Source organism: Salvelinus namaycush, chromosome 35, assembly GCF_016432855.1.
Source record: "Salvelinus namaycush isolate Seneca chromosome 35, SaNama_1.0, whole genome shotgun sequence".
NCBI lineage: Eukaryota > Metazoa > Chordata > Actinopteri > Salmoniformes > Salmonidae > Salvelinus > Salvelinus namaycush.
The window spans coordinates 26154229-26174593 of NC_052341.1; the positions used below are offsets into that span (position 1 = coordinate 26154229).

General features: G+C 44.4%; 1 protein-coding gene across 10 annotated transcripts in view; it reads right to left on the bottom strand.

Moving 5' to 3' along the window:
* LOC120030077 (calcium/calmodulin-dependent protein kinase type II subunit gamma-like) overlaps positions 1 to 20365 on the bottom strand; it is a 37911-nt gene that overhangs the window by 3375 nt on the left and 14171 nt on the right. The window contains exons 6-21 of one of the 10 annotated variants that reach the window (XM_038975400.1): positions 20284 to 20356; positions 14544 to 14646; positions 13873 to 13956; positions 13254 to 13348; positions 12723 to 12845; positions 11964 to 12047; positions 10273 to 10315; positions 8382 to 8441; positions 5942 to 5982; positions 5668 to 5751; positions 5255 to 5293; positions 5113 to 5158; positions 4781 to 4864; positions 2512 to 2661; positions 2103 to 2178; positions 1916 to 2010 (exon numbers count right to left, since the gene is read on the bottom strand). In XM_038975400.1, the coding sequence (XP_038831328.1) occupies positions 1916 to 2010; positions 2103 to 2178; positions 2512 to 2661; positions 4781 to 4864; positions 5113 to 5158; positions 5255 to 5293; positions 5668 to 5751; positions 5942 to 5982; positions 8382 to 8441; positions 10273 to 10315; positions 11964 to 12047; positions 12723 to 12845; positions 13254 to 13348; positions 13873 to 13956; positions 14544 to 14646; positions 20284 to 20356 (1280 nt within the window). The remainder of the gene's footprint in view (positions 1 to 1915; positions 2011 to 2102; positions 2179 to 2511; positions 2662 to 4780; positions 4865 to 5112; positions 5159 to 5254; positions 5294 to 5667; positions 5752 to 5941; positions 5983 to 8381; positions 8442 to 10272; positions 10316 to 11963; positions 12048 to 12722; positions 12846 to 13253; positions 13349 to 13872; positions 13957 to 14543; positions 14647 to 20283; positions 20357 to 20365) is intronic. The other 9 variants (XM_038975401.1, XM_038975402.1, XM_038975404.1 and 6 more) reach the window with 9 other exon arrangements.

A 20365-nucleotide genomic window follows, 5' to 3' on the forward strand; every position in this document is an offset into this window, starting at 1 on the left:
AGACTGTTAAACAGCCACCACTAACATTTAGTGGCCGCTGCCAACATACTGACTCAACTCCAGCCACTTTAATAATGGGAATTGATGGAAATTATGTAAAAATGTATCACTAGCCACTTTAAACAATGCCACTTAATATAATGTTTACATACAGTATATACATATACGATGAGTAATGTAGGGTACTGTATATCATCCACTGCATCTTGCCATCTTTATGTAACACATGTATCACTAGCCACTTTAAACTATGCCACTTTATGTTTACATACCCTACATTACTCATCATATGTATATACTGTACTCTATACCATCTACTGCATCTTGCCTATGCCGTTCCGTACCATCACTCATTCATATATCTTTATGTACATATTCTTTATCCCTTTACACTTGTGTGTATAAGGTAGTAGTTGTGGAATTGTTAGGTTAGATTACTTGTTGGTTATTACTGCATTGTCGGAACTAGAAGCACAAGCATTTCGCTACACCTCGCATTAACATCTGCTAACCATGTGTATGTGACAAATAAAATTTGATTTGATTTGATATTTACATAAGTACTTTGAAGCACATTTGGCAGTGATTACAGCCTACAAGTCTTCTTGAGTATGACGCTACAAGTTTGGGACACCTGTATTTGGGGAGTTTCTGACATTCTCCTCTGCAGATTCTCTCAAGCTGTCAGGTTGGATGAGGCGTCGCTGCAAAGCTATTTTCAGGTATCTCCAGAGATGTTCGATGGGGTTTAAGTCCGGGCTTTGGCTCGGCCACTCAAGGAAATTCAGAGACTTGTCCCAAAGCCACTCCAGCGTTGTCTTGGCTGTGTGCTTAGGGTCGTTGTCCTGTTTGAAGGTGAACCTACGCCCCAGTCAGGTCCTGAGCGCTTTGGAGCAGGTTTTCATCAAGGATCTCTGTACTTTGCCGCTGAAAAACATCCCCACAGTATGATGCTGCCACCACACTTCACTGTAGGGATGGTGCCAGGTTTCCTCCAGACATGACGCTTAGCATTCAGGCCAAATAGTTCAATGTTGGTTTCATCAGACCAGAGAATCTCGATATGCATGGTCAGAGTCCTTTGCCTTTGGGCATCTCCAAGAAGGCTATCATGTGCCTTTTACTGAAGAGTGGCTTCAGTCTGGCCACTCTACCATAAAGGCCTGCTTGGTGGAGTGCTGCAGAGATGGTTGTCCTTCTGGAAGGTTCTCCCATCTCCACAGAGGAATTCTCAATCTCTGTCAGAGTGACGATCAGGTTCTTGGTCACTTCCCTGACCAAGGTCCGACTCCCCAGATTGCTCAGTTTGGCTGGGTGGCCAGCTCTAGGAAGAGTCTTGGTGGTTCCAAACTTCGTCCTTTTAAGAATGATGGAGGCCACTGTGTTCTTGGGGACCTTCAATACTGCAGACATTTTTTGGTACCCTTCCTCAGATCTGTGCCTCGACACGATCCTGTCTCGGAACTCTACGGACAATTCCTTCGACCTCATGGCTTGGTTTTTGCTTTGAAATGCACTGTCAACTGTGGGACCTTACATAGACAGGTGTGCGCCTTTCCAAATCATGTCCAATCGATTGAATTGACCACAGGTGGACTCCAATCAAGTTGTAGAAACATCTCAAGGATGATCAATGGAAACTGGATGCACCTGAGCTCAATTTCGAGTCTCATAGCAAAGGGTCTGAATACTTATGTAAATAAGGAATCTGTTTGAATATTTTTTCTATACCTATGCATTTCTAAAAACCTGTTTCTGACTTTTTCATTGAGGTATTGTGCGTAGATTGATGAGGGGAAAAAATTATGTAATACGTTTTAGAATAAGGCTGTAACGTAACAAAATGTGGAAGAAGTCAAAGGGTCTGAAAACTTTCCGAATGCACTGTTTGTGACAGAACAAAAGAGAGACTCACAGTTTTCAAAGTAGAACTTGTGGAAGTCCATGCCCTCCACCAGGTTCCCCAGAGCTTCAGGCTCAAAGGAGGTCAGACCTGGATCACAGATCCTCCTGATGGGGGAGGAGAAGAGCGAGCAAGAGAGAGAGAGACTAACGCTAGTAATTCAGTAATCAGACGTGTGAAACAACGTAGCTGTACTCACGTGTAGGCCTCAAAGTCTCCATTGTTCACGGCTTCAATCAGCTGTTCAGTTATCTTGATGATCTCCTGCTTACGAGCTAGAGGGAGAGAAAGGGAGAGAAAGGGGGGAGAGAAAGAACAAAAATGGGAGAAGAGAGATGGAAGTTCAGCGATCTAGCTAAATAGGAGCAACTTCACTACTCACCCTCCACTATAGCTGTACTGTCTTCCCTCACTCTTTCTATGTATTCCACTCTCTCTCTCGCTCCCTTTTCTCTCTCTGACATCTAACAATGGACAACTCCCTACTAGTGGGTGCTCCAACTCTGTCATGAGTTTGTGTGTCTGTTCTATGTGGTGTGCATACAGTATCTCCCTTGTATGAGTGCATGTAACTGCTTCTCTCCCTCTCTCTCGGTGTGTGTTCTTACTGTGCTGTGTGGTGGTATTGACTGTGACAGGGACAGCGTTGCTCCCTAGCAGAGCAGCAGGGGAAGCAGATTGAGCGTGCCCTGACTCGGGGTTGGAGCCTTGATCAGAGCTGTTCCACGCCATGCGCTTTACATCATGCAGAGGAACAGCTGGAACACACAACGCATGGTCAACACACACGTACGCAGTCAGACACGTGCATACCACTCACACACAACATGAACAGTAATGAATGATGTTAGTTCGCTAAGACATTGAAACAGACAGACTGTTTGGGGGTGGGGTGGAGGGGCTCTGAGAAGCTCAGCTGATTAAGAAATGTATTGACTAGATCGTGATATTAAACTACATGTCCCTTCATTCTACTCCACTTCATTCTATTATATTCTATCACAGTGCAGAAACACACTTCTCTCTATGAAAACTGACAATACACAAAGGACGAATGTCCAAGCAGCACTGAGAAGCAGAACCGATGCCTGCCATTGGCTCAGCGCTTGTACGAGCACTGGCCAATAGAAGAGCAGTGTTTTGAGAGAGGGGGGGGAAGTAAAGAGCAACACTGTGGGAGAAAGTGGAAAAGAGAGAAGGATAACACTAGAACACCCGGAGGACGGCGAGAGAGAAGGAGAGGAATAAGAGTAGGAGACTCCTCTTCTTCACCATCCCCTGATAGAGACACACAAACACAACTGTAGGAGAAGGAGTGGGGGGGTCCCGTTTCTCAGGACGCAGTGAAGATTGAGAGACCATACCAAACCAGCCCCTCGCCCCAACCAACTCGCTCAGAGGGCCCTTTGTTGTCACACGAGGGAGACTTTCAGAGTGGTGCGAAATCCAATAAACCCATCAACTTCTTAAATTATGCAATTCATGTTTTACATTTAAATAATAATCAAGCGTTAATAAATATATATAAATTCCCCTTGTCGTTTTACAAGATATGAACTTCAGTAACAGTGAAATACTTAATTTGGGAGGTATTACATTTTGTCACGTGCCAAGCCTTGAAATGGGACGCAAACAAATGCAAGTGACATAATTAGGCACACCATTCTTTTGTATGAATTCAAAGTGTCTATCTTAAGGGTCAAATTAGCCCCTATATCCTCAATACTTTTCACTCCCTGAGCAGTGTTTCCCCAAGGATTGTTTTCAGCAGCAGTGGTTCACGTAGAGGTGGTGGGGGGGAGGGTCTTCCTAGGGCGGTCCGGGATTATTTTTGTCGAACGACTGAGAAGGTTACTTCTGCTGACAAAAAAAAGAAAGGAAAATCTACTCCAAAATGCATTAAATGTAATTGTTATTTTCATTTGAAACTCATCTGAAAATCGAGTTTCATTTTAATCTGTTCATCTCAATGACATCAGCCAATTCCATCTTAACCCCAAACATTTGTATGTATAACGTTACCATTTCTTAGCTAACAACTAGGGCTGGGAATTGCCAGGGACCTCACGATACAATATTATCAAGTGACTTCGGTGCCAATATATGTATTGCGATTCTATATGTATTACGATTCGATACTGCGATATTATTTGAGCGATTTGACGTTCTAAATATATTGCTCACTATAGGTCTGCTGCAGAGAGACAAGAGAAAACCAGTTATGATCAGTCAGAGAAATAAGTGCTGAAAACATGTTGGCTCACTATTAAAAAAGATTAACATGAAAACAAGCTATAGGATGAAAAACACCGGAGTCGAACATGGAGATATCATCCCAAAATAATATTGCGATATGTAACTGTACTGATTCTCCTCCCCCCATCACTACTAACAATTATTACATACATCTCTTTATAGGGCTGGCTACACTTCCAGGATTACAAGCTAGCTAGGTAGTTACCAATGGAGTTCTCTCTGACAATCTGGTGAGAATCTACGGAAGATACGTAACTTGTTGTAACTTGGCACGCTTTTTAAGATAAGAGTGACTCGGCAGGTTTTTATTTGCTAAATGACTATAGTGGAAAAACTACTCAGCTTTGGAGCACTTGTGCATGTGGTGGAGGCAAGTGTGAATGTGCAAATGGAAGGCAGAGGGGTGAGAGGAAGGGGAAGGGAATGGTTTGGGATTCAGCAAGAAAAAAAGGGTAGAGAGGAGAGATTCCCAATGTTGAAGGCTAGGAAAAAAAGAGGGAGGCTAGGAAAAAAAGACACAGGTCGGAGACGCACAGGGGAAAAGAGGCAAAAAGGGCAGGAAGAGTGGGGTCTTTGCCAGGGACGTCCCCGAAAGGTTATGGTTGCCGTGAAAACACTTACTGGCAGGCGAGTTGTCAGACGAGGTCAGTAGGGAGGGCATCTCCTCTGTTGCACTGCCCTGACTCATCATCACAACGCTGTCCCCTAGATTAGAATCCACACACAGGCACGCACACGCAAATAATGCACACACACAAACACGTAGGCACGCACGTACACACATATACACGGGTGAGTCACACACACACACACAAACCTTAGCACACTGCTAGCTACAGAGCACAGGAAGATCTATCAGAAACTATATGGTTAGATCACAGAGAGAGAACAAAGCAAAAGGAGAGAGAGAAGAGCAAGCAAGCGGAGAAGAAAGATAAGTGTAATTTCCCTACCTTTCATATCCTCATCCTCATTTGTGTTGCAACTCTCTGTAGAACCCTAGAGAAAGAGAAGGGGGGGGGGGGGGGGGTTAACAACACATAGTGAGCCTTATTCATATGTTGTTAACCTAATTCTGCACACAAACACCCTCACCTTGATCCCATCAGTAGCAACCACTGTATTTTGAGATTCCTGGTAGAAGAGGAGCATAGAGTTAAAAGTCTGGTTACACACCCAGGTCTGTACAAGTGCCTGGAGGTTAGGGTGCGAGTTGATATTAAGATGTAGGCTGGTGTGGGAAGGGTTTAGAGGTTTGTGAAGGGTCAAACGTGAAGCAATCTTAGACTCCAGCCAACAGAGACAAAAGACCACTAGGAAGAGAATGAAGGTTAGGGGGCCGAGTTAGGAGGCTAGGAAGGGAGTATGGACTTTAAGGTGCTAGGAGGTTAGGGTGCTAGGAAGAGAGATACAATGAGGGTAATGGAGGGAGCAGAGCAGGCTAGGGTGCTAGAAGGTTAGGGAACTAGGAGGGGAACAGGGGATGAGAGGAGGTAAAGGTTCTGTACCATCTGTGAGGCAGCCATGCTGTTGTCCTTCATGGCATTTATAGCGCTCACGATGCTGTTCTTACTGTTGTTGTTGGTCGTGGGCTGAGACACACAAAATTAACAAAATGAAGAGTAATATCTTTCTTCATTTCCCTCTATAAATACAGCAGCCTTTAATTCTCCACTAAATCAAGTAATCAAACAATCTCTTCACTACCCCTGTGAGCCAAAGAGAGAGAGAGGAAGAGGGAGTGTGTGTGACAGCTACACGACATCAGACTTAACCCATTACCTTAGCAGCATCCGCCTTCTTGTTCAGTAAACTTTTGCATGCTGTAAAGAGAGGGGAATACAGCATAAGAAGAGAGTTGCACTGGACTTCAAACATCTCTCCAGTCACTTCACTCACATTCATCCAACCTGGTCCAAGTCAAGCAACAACCACTCCTAGACCGCAGTCTGATTCTCCACACCTTCTGCCGGCAGTGTGTACTTAATAACTACCCTTTCATGGACTTAAAAGCATTGGATTGGTGTGAACATGGACTTAAGGGCGTATCCCACCATATTCCTGACACCAGAGGCATTCTATTCCACGAAGGGGAGTGAACAAGCGCACACTTCAGGGAGAATGAGCGTGCTATAGAGAAGAGGCGGATGTTTAGACACGTTACTGTAAACTATTGATTTCCTTTAGGAGGCTCCAGTCAGTCATCTCACTCTGGTCTCATCTAAAGCATTTCACTTTGCTGCTGTCCCAACTGCTTTTTAAGTATTACGGACACACACACGCAATTCTGGGATGCATGCAATCTCTTGGGGTTCCTTACCTTCCGTTAACAAGTGGGAGAGAGCGGGAAGAAAAGAGATGGAAAGAGAAGTCTCAGTGGTGCATTATCAGAGTGAGAGAAACAAGGAGAGGGAGGGAGGGTGGGAGATGTTTTAGGCAGCAGGCATCGGTTGTCGGTGGTGGTTCGTGCACTGCTGGTGTGTGTGTGTTCTTACTGTGTGGCAGTATCGACAGGGAACAGTCTTGCGCCCTAGCGGAGCGGCGGGCGGAGCAGATAGCTGCTCCGTCTTGGGGTTGCAGCCTTGATCAGAGCTCTTCCATGCCATGCACTTTATATCACACAGCGGAACGGCTGGAACACGCAGTGGACCAGCCATGCAGCATCCACATCAACAACAGTTCCAAAGGTGCATAGCTTCCATTCAGCAAACAGCAGAACAGAGCTGGGCCTTGATTGGTTAACCGTTGACACCTGCCACGTCTTCTACCCAACTACCGACAGGGCGGGCAAGCATGGTCCCCGTTCCAACATCTTCGTCGGACATATCGGTCGCGTCACAGGCCAACTACATTGCAATGGTGCATTGCATCAACCAATGGCTGCATGCCACATCCTCACAGTCGGGCATCAGATTAGCTGACATGTTAAAACACCTGAGATCTGGCAGACAGGCATTTGCAATGCAATTAACTAGAACGTGGCCATTGTCTAACATCTTCCCTTTCCTCTGTCCAGTCACGTCAGATCAGTGGCTATTTCAAGGAAGACAGGAAGTAACTTGTAAGTGTCCAAGTGTGCACTCATACCAATCCAATCCTTTTACCTCTGGGAGGGAAAGTGAACGAGTGCACACTTCAGGGAGTAGAGAATGGAAGGGAAACGGATTGTATAGGGAATACAAGTCCACATGCAGCAAGGGAACATTGTTCACACTGTAATTAATCTGGGCTACAGTGTGACAATGTGACTGGGTAAGATGGAGGGTCATAAGCAGAGAGCAAAGTCTGCCTCAGCCATACACAGTGGAGGGGAAAGCAGTGAAATCGCAGGGAGGCTAAGCTGCAGATGCCTTTCATAGGGCGATGATGTCATCCGTCTTCAGGACTTACTGGCAGGCGATTGGTCCACTCTCAGAGGAGAGCCCTGTGATTGGAGGGTTCTGGCATATAGCTCTGTCAACCATCCTCATGCAGAACCAGAGCATCAATCGCACGCTCAGGGGAGCTCCCCCACGCTTGATATTGGGTCAATACTACTATTACCCTACTTCCTAGAGACACTTGTGTAGATCTGAAAGGATCTGATAGGTGTAAATAATATGGTAGTAGCTCCAATTTTCCCTATGATCGGCTGGGTGAAATTTGCTGTGGCTTGCACCTATCCAACCCTTCCAGAAACATTATACCGTTTCCTAGTCCGCATGGGATCGCTGACCTTAGTCCACCCACTCTCCCCTCTTTACCCAGGTCAGACGATGGCAGCATGCCTCCTCTGCTCCTGTCCATCCCCCAGTCAGTCAGTCGCCACAGATACACACACCCCCCCCCCCCCATCCCGCCACCCTCAACCCCCTCTCATGGCCGTAACCAAAAGAGGGTGGGGAGGGGGGTTGATATGGTAAGGCTAATGAATTTGATGATTTCTGATGTTGACATGAGGCTAAGTGGTATTGTTGACAGTATGTGTAGAGTTAGATGTGTTTAGCCTGTGTGTCCATGGTATTAGCGTCATCCTTAAAAACACCCATATGGTCTCACATGAGTGTGTATGTGTTTCAGGCTAACGTGAGCTGCATTCAGGAAAGAAAGGGGCCAGATAACCTGGTGCTCCTCTTTAGAAAAAAGCACATGGTGCTCCCTTATAGAATGAAGTGGGAGGGACTTAGACAGGAAGCAGGAAGTGTGTGTAGAGGAAGTAAGAGGGCGTGTCTCTGTGACGTACCTTCCTGCGCCAGCGAGGCGGTGGAGGACACAGCAGCAGGGTTGGCATGCTGCCGGCCCACTATTGGACAGAAATACTCAGGTTGGGAGAAGCTATTCAAATCTGGGCTGGCCTAACCCAATACAGTGACCAATCTCAAATGACACCCTATTGTCCATATAGTAGCCAAAAGTAGTGCACTATACGAGGAGTAGGATGCCATTTAGGACGCAAAAATCCTATTCCCTTAAAGCCAGGTCTTCACCCTAGAGATGAGCATCTTTCCACTTCAAGACAATTCGATACAAGGACACCGATATGTTTTAGTTTGAAACGATCCGATTTGATTAGAGAACAAATCGATGCAGTAACATTTGTTGCATAAACACGTTCATTTTCCATTCTAATTTCAAATCTGCTGCAGATGGAGCTCCTGAGCTGGGCCTCTCTGACCTGGATCTGTCTGTATGTGTGTGTAAATTCTGTATGTATATGTAGGCGCTTGAGATGAGCCATAAGGGAGACTAGGCATCTACAACCCCACTACCAGATTAAGGGGGGCAACATAGCCTACATTTTGTCCCCCCCACTTTGGTTCTGAAATCACCATCACCCTCTAATTAAACTTGTCATTTTTGCAGATTAAGCGTTTGAGCTAGTAATGCATCAATATTAGTTTACAAATGAGCTATTAATATATAGTCAACTTTGGATTCTACCTTCATCTCAAAATCAAATGGTTTTGACCATTTGGAAGTCTAGTGAGCTGCTTTTCGCCTCCCGCTTTTGCCATGCAGCGTCTCGCAAAGTGATTGCGGTCTTCTTATGGAAATGATCACCTTCACCCTGTATATCTAAAAACGACCATAAACACTGATTGTTTAAACCAAACTACCAAAACTATTGCTGATGATGAACCTGAACAATCAAAATGAAATCTATTGTAAGCCCCGTTCAGTGGGTAGCCTATAGCCAGATGAGTCTCCGGTAGCTTACTTTTAACAGTGCACAGATAACAAATTACATTAGGTTGTCACTTAACTAATAAAGCCTAATATCAGGTAAGCCATTTCAGCATTTGAATGCTGAAGGTGTCGCGCAGATGTGGCAAGATGGCTGCCTACCGTACGGAGCTGGGCACAGTTTGACTAGGTTACTGATATTGCCTGGGCTTGTTCGGCATGCAAAATGACTTGTAGATCAATGACTGTCAATGCAGTTACATGCTTAGTTCGACAGGAGAGGACGCATCAGTTGTCATAAAATAGGTATTTTCAGAAGGTAGAAAGAAACTAATATGAGAAAAAAATGCATAACGCTCGAATCGTTTTTCTGACCGATGCATGCTACATTTGGATCGGTTTGGAGTCCGCGGACCGATGCAGTCCTATCTTAAACAGTTTGAAATCGGTGAATCGTTATATTCCTAATCATCTTAAGTAGCAGAAGAGTGAAAGTAGAGCCTTAAAATAGTGCCCTTTGTGACACCAGACAGACATCCACCACTCCTGAGTGAACCGCACACACTCCAGAGCCGACAAGGGGAGAGAGAGGTGCGTTAGAGACAGATATAGAACACACAGAATCTAAAAACACAGTACTGCTGGAATTCTAGAATCTAGAAAACAGTCTGCAATTCTAGAATCAATGACCTCCTTCTAGCACCTCTGTGTACTGACACCTTTATGACATCTGCTCAGAACTTGCAGAGGAGCTCCTTTCACCTCCTCCTCTCCTTCAGAACAGGTGTCCTGAACACACACTTCTTTGAGTACTCACTCACACACACACATACTCGGCCTAAAAACCTACATTAGGTGGTCTCCACCGAGGAGGAGAGGGAAGGAGGGAGTAGAGCTCCATCTGTCCTCCCCCCTTACTCTAACTGGAGCGAGGGAGGAGACACACCCACCTGAGAAGGTTCTGGACACCAGCATGGTGGTGAGGATCGCTCCCTAGGAGAGAAAGACAGAAAGGAGAGATGAGTCATAAAGACAGAGGAGAAAAGGACGATGGTCTGGGGGGGGGGGTAATGAGGAGAAAAGGACGATGTCTGGGGGGGGGGGTAATGAGGAGAAAAGGACGATGTCTGGGGGGGGGGGGGGGGTAATGAGGAGAAAAGGACGATGTCTGGGGGGGGGGGGTAATGAGGAGAAAAGGACGATGGTCTGGGTAATGAGGAGAAAAGGACGATGGTCTGGGGGGGGGGGGGGTGTAATGAGGAGAAAAGGACGATGGTCTGGGGGGGGGGGGGTGTAATGAGGAGAAAAGGACGATGGTCTGGGGGGGGGGTGTAATGAGGAGAAAAGGACGATGGTCTGGGGGGGGGGGTAATGAGGAGAAAAGGACGATGGTCTGGGGGGGGGGGTAATGAGGAGAAAAGCACGATGGTCTGGGGGGGGGGGGGGGTAATGAGGAGAAAAGGACGATGTCTGGGGGGGGGGGGGTAATGAGGAGAAAAGGACGATGGTCTGGGTAATGAGGAGAAAAGGACGATGGTCTGGGGGGGGGTGGGGGTGTAATGAGGAGAAAAGGACGATGGTCTGGGGGGGGGGGGAATGATGAGAAAAGGACGATGGTCTGGGGGGGGGGGGTGTAATGAGGAGAAAAGGACGATGGTCTGGGGGGGGTAATGAGGAGAAAAGGACGATGGTCTGGGGGGGGGGGGTAATGAGGAGAAAAGGACGATGGTCTGGGGGGGGGGGTAATGAGGAGAAAAGGACGATGGTCTGGGGGGGGGGGGGTGTAATGAGGAGAAAAGGACGATGGTCTGGGGGGGGGGGGGGGGTGTAATGAGGAGAAAAGGACGATGGTCTGGGGGGGGGGGGGGGGTGTAATGAGGAGAAAAGGACGATGGTCTGGGGGGGGGGGGGGTGTAATGAGGAGAAAAGGACGATGGTCTGGGGGGGGGGGGTGTAATGAGGAGAAAAGGACGATGGTCTGGGGGGGGGGGTGTAATGAGGAGAAAAGGACGATGGTCTGGGGGGGGGGGTGTAATGAGGAGAAAAGGACGATGGTCTGGGGGGGGGGGTAATGAGGAGAAAAGGACGATGGTCTGGGGGGGGGTAATGAGGAGAAAAGGACGATGGTCTGGGGGGGGGGGGGTAATGATGAGAAAAGGACGATGGTCTGGGGGGGGGGGGGGGTAATGATGAGAAAAGGACGATGGTCTAGGGGGTGGTAATGATGAGAAAAGGACAATGGTCTAGGGGGGGGTAATGATGAGAAAAGGACGATGGTCTAGGGGGGGGTAATGATGAGAAAAGGATGTGGTCTGGGGGGGTAATGAGGAGAAAAGGATGTGGTCTGGGGGGGTAATGAGGACACAAGTATGTGGTCTATGGGGGTAATGAGGAGAAAAGGATGTGGTCTAGGGGGAGAGGTATATAATGGAGCAGGAGGACACGTGTAAATAAAGAAGGAATAGAGAGACGAGAAAAGGAGGTGTAGAGCGGTATAGTGAGCCAGAGGAGAAGGAGAGGTGTAGGGGTGGAAAAGGAGTGGTGTAGGGAGTAGAGAAGAAGAGGAGGAACGGTGTAAGGAGCGGAGGTAGCGAAGGAAAGCAGGAGGAAGAGACGTGTAGGGTAAGTAGCAGTAGTGTACCTTGAGCTTCCTCCGAGCGTTGAACTTGCGCAGACATTCCACAGTCTCCTGTCTGTGGATCATAGACGCCACGGTGGAACGTTGCTATAGGAGGTGAGAGAGAAGTATTACACAATTAGGGTTGCAAAACTACCGGTAATTTACCAAAGTTAGCAGAATTTATAATAGTCTACGGCAATTTTGGAAATGTATAGCGGAATATTTATGAAAAATGTATTAACATATAGTATTAGGTTTTTATATCTGTGCCCATATTGTCCATGGTTTTCTAATAGACCATATGGTTCAAGAGAAAATAGTCTAATTGTTGGTTAGATGCTTTTTTTTTTAGTAATGACATTATTTTCAATTAACTCTTAACTACTGATTTTGACAACTGCCACCAGTTTGAAGCCAAATCATTTACAAAAGACAGACATGGTACAATAAAGGACATTTCATGCCAACACATTTACATCTATCATTCCGTTTTATTTTTAAAAGCTTCTTATTTGATTATTTTAAGGCCACCGAGTGCCAGAGATAATTAGACACCTGTGATAATCTGAAGTACCCAAAAAGGGCACTAGATGTCATGTGATAAAATTCCATAAAATCCTTGAAAGTTAAAACAATATTGGTAGTACAGGTGAACTTTGAAAGTTAACTATAATAAAACCTCCCATTGCAACCCTATACACAAAGCAGTATGTGAGGTGTGTGTGATTTTGTGTTGCCATATACAGGTGTGTGTGTGTGTGTGTGTGTGTGTGTACTTACGCAGATCCATGGGTGTTTGAGAGCCTGATCAGCAGTGATTCTCTTGGAAGGATTAATAGTCAACATCTGGTTAATCAGGTTCTTAGCCTCTGGAGTCACAGTGTCCCATTCGGGAGAGGGAAACTAGAGAGAGCGAGATAGATATATATGGAGAGAGAGAGGCAGGAAGAGGAACAGATATACAGAGACCATCATTTGCATTATGTACGTAACACAATGTACTTCTTCATGTTTCATATCATGTAAACAATGTCTTCCTATAATTCAGGACGCTAACAGACGCATGACATTTGTGTGTATATGAATGTCTGCCATGTTAAATCTCAGAACCAGTCTTCATTAACTGTGTAACCGGATACTAGAGACAAGGAGAGGATACCCCCTCGCACACACACACACACCCCTCTGCAATGCGTCAGGAGGCTGACAGGATCAATAGCTGGGGTGCAGCTCTCAATCGGACACTATTAAAAATTCACCAGCTGTCCAGTCAACCTCTACACTGTGCCCTACACAAACACACCGACTCACATCATAGGCCCCAGCCTTGATCTGCTGGTAGAGTTTGTGTTGGTCTTCATCCCAGAATGGAGGATAGCCAACCAACAAGATATACAGAATAACACCTGGAGAGGTTGAGAGAGACCGAGAGAAAGAGACAGAAAGAGAGCGGTTAGATTTTCTGTAAACCCTGGTGTAAGATGTATGATCTCTGCACCATAGCCCAGCTTCAGACGCGTGCGTAACTATGGGGCAAAACAGACAGGAATGGCTTAGACTTAACGTGTAACTTCTATTTAGTCTCCAAATGTTTATTGAAAACATAGTTGCACAACGAGCACTTGTCGCAAATACATCATTACAGTTGTTGGTTAGCTAGCGATTTTTTTTGCCATATTAGTATTGACATGAAAATCAGTCAAAACACCTCAAAACAAGACATTGTATCAATAACATGATAAAACTAGCTTTAACGAACCACCTACGATTCCCCACGTGGCAGATTCTTGTCATTGTTGCTAGCTACAGTATCTGTTCAGAATCAAAAAGCAGGCTTCAGGCCCCATCGATGTGCGCGCCTCATTTTCGTGACGTTGTCAGCAAACACGTCTATTTGTTTTTCACCTACAGTTAGAGGTTAAAGGCTCACCACAGGCCCATATGTCCACAGGCTTGCCATAGGGGTCCTTCCTCAGGACCTCAGGAGACAGGTAGCCAGGGGTACCCGCGAAACCTGCCAGGCAGAAAAAAAACAGATGTTGAAGATTTAGGTCTGATGAAGGTTACTCAAAATGTACCCACCCCTCCCTTTGCCTTCAGAACAGCCTCAATTCGTCAGGGCATGGACTCTACAAGGTGTCGAAAGCGTTCCACAGGGATGCTTGCACATATTGACTCCAATGCTTCCCACAGTTGTGTCAAGTTGGTTGGATGTCCTTTGGGTGGTGGACCATTCTTGATACACACGGGGCATGGACTCTACGTGGAAAAAAAACACAGCAGCAGTTCTTGACACAAACCGGTGGGTCTGGCACCTACTACCATACTCCGTTCAAAGGCACTTCAATCTTTTGTCTTGCCCATTCACCCTCTGAATGGCACACAATCCACGTCTCAATTGTCTCGAGGCTTAAAAATCCTTCTTTAACCTGTCTCCTCCCCTACATTTAATGAATTAGATTTAAAAAGTGAAATCAATAAGGGATCATAGCTTTCATCTGGGCAGTCTATGTCATGGAAAGTGTTCATAATGTTTGGTACACTCAGTGTGTGTTTATGACAAAAAAACTGTCCATAAAGAGTGTGTGCGCGTGGTCTTACCGAACCATGCCTGTTGGTCTCCCTGCACCTCAATGGCCAGGCCAAAGTCTGCCAACTTCACCGCTGCTCCCTTCATCTTACTGGCCAGCAATAGGTTCTCAGGCTGAAGGGGTGGAGATAGAAAGAGATATGGAGAGGGACAGAGATGCATTTGCCTATATGTAAAAACTAAAGTGCTTCGAACTCTTCGGCTTTGCCAACATTTATACATCCATATCCTGTCAAAATATTGAATTCAGTTGGGAGAGAATAAAAGGAGAGTAAAGAGAGAAATGAAGGAAGGAGAGGAGTATTAAGTTTGTGATTATCTTATGTAGCTACCTAAATAATGCCATACATTGTACTAGGTCAGGGGTCTGAAACGTTATGACTGGAAGCGACAAGTGTTGAGGTTGCCACACAAGACATTTGTCCTTTGCACGTGCAAGTGGCAATATATGATATTTAGCACCACGGATATCAGTCGGATCGCATTACCACGAAATCTGGCATTCAGGGTCACAGAGCAGTTGTAGCATCTGACTGGTGAAGTTGCAGGGAGAATTGAATCTTGTGAACATACATTGATTAAAAAAAAAAAAAATACCAAAAAAGGAAATATTGTTCTGCAGTGATTAATTGAAATATGCAGATACCGCTCAGCAAGAAATTGAATAACGAAACACATACAAGTATTATAATGGAAACAGAAGGTTTGATTGTCATCAATGTTTATTATATTGCTTTAACTACACTGAACAAAAATATAAAATGCAACTTGTCCCATGTTTCACATGCTGAAATAAAAGATATCAAAAACATTCCATATGAACTAAGCGCTTTTCAAATGTTGTGGACATATGTGTACATCTTTTTTAGTGAGCATTTATCCTTTGCCAATAATCTGGCTGTCTTTGGCTGGCGTGGTTACGCGTGGTCTGCGGTTGTGAGGCCGGTAGAACGGACTGCCAAATTCTCTAAAACAACGTTGGAGGCAGCTTATGGTAGAGAAATGAACATTCAATTCTCTGGCAACAGCTTTGGTGGACATGAATGCAGTCAGCATGCCAATAGCACACTCCCTAAAAACTTGAGACATCTGTGGCATTGTGTTGTGTGACAAAACTGCTCATTTTAGAGTGGCCTTTTATTGTCCCCAGCACAAGGTGCATCTGTATAACACGGATATCATAAGGTGAATGCACCAATTTGTAAGTCGCTCTGGATAAGAGCGTCTGCTAAATGACTTAAATGTAAATGTATAATGACCATGCTGTTTAATCAAATTCTTGATATGCCACACCTGGTCAAGTGGATAGATTATCTTGGCAAATGAGAAAAGATCACTAACAGGGATGTAAACAAATTTGTGCACAAACTAGAGAGAAATAGGTTTGTGTTCGTATGGTACATTTCGGGGATATTGGGACCAACACTTTACAAGTTGCGTTAATATTTTATGTTCAGTATATAAATAGCAAGGGAACCGCAAGGGGGATGTTGAAGAGACGCGGCTTGCTGACCCCTGTATTTTACATGAGGCCGGTGACACTTTGCTTCTTGAAAGTCCAATATTTTTAAAACTTCACTGCCGACATGCAAAACATTTTTGGACTGTATCAACAGTGGACTAATGAACAAAATACCAAGATAAGTTTGTTAAATAGAGCCCCAAAACTAACGCAATGGTAATTCTAAGCGCAGGCGGTAGCGCTATACGTTCAGGGGTGTGTAAGAAATATGTGCTATTTTCACAACCACAATGAAAATCGGCACACTTGTCAGTGGTGTAAAGTACTTTAGGGTATTTTTACTGAGGCGTTTTTTTTGGGGGGGGGGGGGGGGGTATCTGTACTTTACCATTTTTTTTTTTTTACACATTTTACTTCACTACATTCCTAAAGAAAATAAAGTACTTTTTACTCCATATATTTTCCTTGACACCCAAAAGTACTTGTTACATTTGGAATGCTTAGCACGACAGAAAAAAGGTCCAATTCACACACTTATCAAGAGAACATCCCTGGTCATCTCTACTGCATCTGATCTGGCAGACTCCCTAAACACAAATGCATTTGTCAGTGTTGGAGTGTGCCCCTGCTTATCCGGAAATGTTTTAAACAATAAAATGGTGCGATATGCTTTGCTTGATAAAGGAATTTGAAGTGATTTATACTTTTGAGATATATGAGAGAGATTCTCTCCCTCCAAATACTTTTACTCAAGCATCACAATTGGGTACTTTTTCCACCATTGGCACTTGCTAGCATTAGCGTGAAAGGGCTGGGTTTACATGAACAAACAAGTCGTGGCTTAGCCCTCACTGGCCAATCAGAACGTGCTCCATGGCGAAATATGTGTTTGCTTCAAATTGTATATTTACGGTATTTTATGTATTGCCTTAGAATCAACTCCAATGTTAGTCTGTAAGTTTGTCAAATGGCTTATAGAAACGAAATAACAAAATGTAGACCCATCTCTGCTAAATACGTTAACTTGAACATTTGCAGTCCACATAACCACTAGGCTACCTGCCGCCCCAAATTTGATTCAAATGATTCGTTCTCAGCCATGATGCAATTTACAGTAGGCCCCTATATCAGTGTGAATGCAATTGAAGCCATGCAATTACTTAGAACGTTGGGCCAGTAACCGAAATGTTGCTGGATCGAATCCCCGAGCTGACAAGGTAAAAATCTGTCATTCTGCCCCTGAACAAGGCAGTTAACCCACTGTTGCCCTGTAGTCCATCATTGTAAATAAGAATTTGTTCTTCACTGACTTGCCTAGTTAAATAAAGGTTAAATGTAAAAACAATTCTTAACACAACAACTTGTTTTAAAATAGGCTGTGTCACACTTACAGGCACCATTACTATATACCCACGAGGATACATTTTAAGACAGACTATGAAGGGTTTTACGCACATCCACATTTTTTACAGTAGCTGGACAAATATCCAATATAAAAGAGAAAGGGAGAATGGAACCATTTTTATCAGATCAGATCACATTCACACATCTCCAGAAATGGCATTGCAAGCGTGCCACGGACGTTGTCGCCATGAAGGTGAATCATTCTAAGTTTGATTGTAATAAAATTAAACGAAAAACAAGCAATCAGTTAAAAAAAATACATACATTAAAAAAAAATTAAAACATGTAAAAAGACACATTGCTGTTGAACCAGCCTTTGCTATAGTAGGCCTAGGGCAGGTCTTGGGTGTTTAACATATGAAAACAAGCAATTTTTTAGTACAGGTTACAGATAACTTCTAAATACAAGGTTCACCGGTATTCAGGTTCTCATCTCTCGTTTCATGGTGGACATGGACACGTAGTCTACATCTTGCACATCAAAAAATGTAACCTGGATGCCTAAAATAATGTGGGCCTGCCTACAATACATAGATAAAAAAGGAATGTCAGCTCGTTGTACTCCCCTCAAACTTGATATTTTAATAAAGCTTTGGTGATGAAGATCTATTTCCAAGCGGTCTCAGGAGTCAAACTGTTTATCGACAGTCTTGACTACTTCGCGATTGCATTCGGCCGACAAATAAAGAAGCCTTCATTGAGAGGGGAGGCTATGCTTGGTTTTTTAATTCAATAAAACAATGGGAAAACATGTGTTTTTATGTTTCTAAATACGAAGTATACATGCACCAAAAGCACTTTAGGCTACTCTTGTTTCATGCACACATGGGCAGTGTGCGTCACGGCTGGATAGGCTGCTTTTCCGTTGTCAAAATCCATGCCATAACCAACTGCGTTAAGACTAACCAAAAACTGGTTTTAGTGATAAGTATTACTATCAGTGCTGCCCTGAAATTATGTTTTTAAGGACAAATACTTCCACCCCGCCTGATGAAATTGTAAACTAACGTGCGTTTTGACACCAGCAAAAAAAATATTTGCCCTTTGAGTGGATTTTTCCTTTAAGCCGTTTTGGAATTGTCCACATTTGACAGTGTGTGGGTCTCCAGCTCTCCTACAATTATCTCTGCAGCCATATATTGACATATGGTGGTAGCCATGGAAACCACTTGAGAGTCATTTAGACAGCACTGCAGACTGCATGCGCATGTGTGTGTGTGTGTGTGTGTGTGTGTGTGTGTGTGTGTGTGTGTGTGTGTGTGTGTGTGTGTGTGTGTGTGTGTGTAAAGGACTGCAGTAAAAGCCCACTCAGGAAAAAAGGCCAACGAAGCAGACAGCACACAATAGGTAATACAGCTAACCTCGGTAGAGCGATTCAAGCTATGTCATATATATATATACACACACACTGAACAAAAATATAAAGGCAACATGCAACAATTTAATTGATTTTACTGAGTTAAAGTTCATATGAGGAAATCAATCAAGTGAAATAAATTAATTAGGCCCAAATCTTTGGATTTCACAACTGGGCATACAGACCTTTAAAAAGGAAAAAATTAAATTAAATGTGCTTCACAATATGCCTCAGGATCTCATGGTATTTCTGTGCATTGTGTTGGTTGTCCATAACTTATGCCTGCCCATACCATAACCCCACCATGGGGCACTCTGATCACAACTTTGACATCAGCAAAATGCTCGCCTACATGTGGACTGCGGTTGTGAGGCCGGTTGTTTACATCTTTGTTAGTGAGCATTTATCCTTTGCCAAGAAGCTGATTAACCAGATGTGGAAGTCTTGGGCTGGCGTGGTTACGTGTGGTCTGCAGTTGAACGTACTGCCAAATGGCAGAAAGGGGGGAGGGGGAGAAAAAAAAATCTAATAAAAACTCAAAATTGGAGTACACCACAAGGTTGCACTCACTCTCCCAGCACAGTGAATTCACAATGCAGATGGTTTCTATCACTCTTCACGCAGAGAGAACATTATAATTTATGCTGCTGCGCTTGCTTTTCACGAGTGGCGCTTGCTGTCATCCAATCACAAGTCATTAACCCAGCACTAAGCTACAGTCAGAGCTAGTGCCTCGGTGTGGCAAGTTATTAGGCGATATCTAGGCTAATAAATGGAAGATGGAATTATAATGACAGAACTAAAAGTTAACTGAGAAGGACAAGCTACAACACTAAGAGCCAACAGGTAGGCTGCTACTTAATCATCTGAATGAAGTTGTTGATATTAACAGTAGGTCGGAAGCTGACGTTAGCTAGCTTCTCTCGGTTTGATGCAGTCAAGACAGGCACTATGTAACAAGATGAGATAAATAACTAGCAATAAGTTAGTCTACCAGTGCGAGTGGACTTGGTTGCTGTCTCTCCCCCTCCCTGCTCCCCTTGTCCCTCAGATACACACTGTCCCTACCCCGCTCCCTGCATGACTTGCTTCTCTCCCTGCATTACAGCTCCAGTTAATAAAGTAGCAAAAAAATTAAAATAACATTACAGCATTATCGCATTAGGTATTTTTTACATTTTATTTTCCCTTTATGATGATGGGGACCTGTTAGTGGGAGTTTTGTGATAACGGCACTGTGAATGTAATTTTGTTAAGGATTTTCTTCTTAATATTACCAAAACCCAATTTCATTTTAAATGTGCATATCCCTAGTGCAGAAGAGAGAGTGAAAAAAGAGGCAGTGAGAAAAGATGAGGGCTAGAGAGGTAAACAGAGAGAGAGTGGGCCTTTGTGAGAGGGAGGGGAGCGAGTAAAAAGAGAGAGCGCGAGAGGGATAAAGAGGGAGATGAGAGCAGTGCGTTGCCATGGCCACATGTGTGTGGTAGTTATAGCAACACACACGCAAACCACAGAAACACACACACACCTTGAGGTCCCTGTGGACGATGTCATGCTGGTGGATATGTTGGACACTCTCCAAGATCTGGTTGATACACTGACTGGAGAGG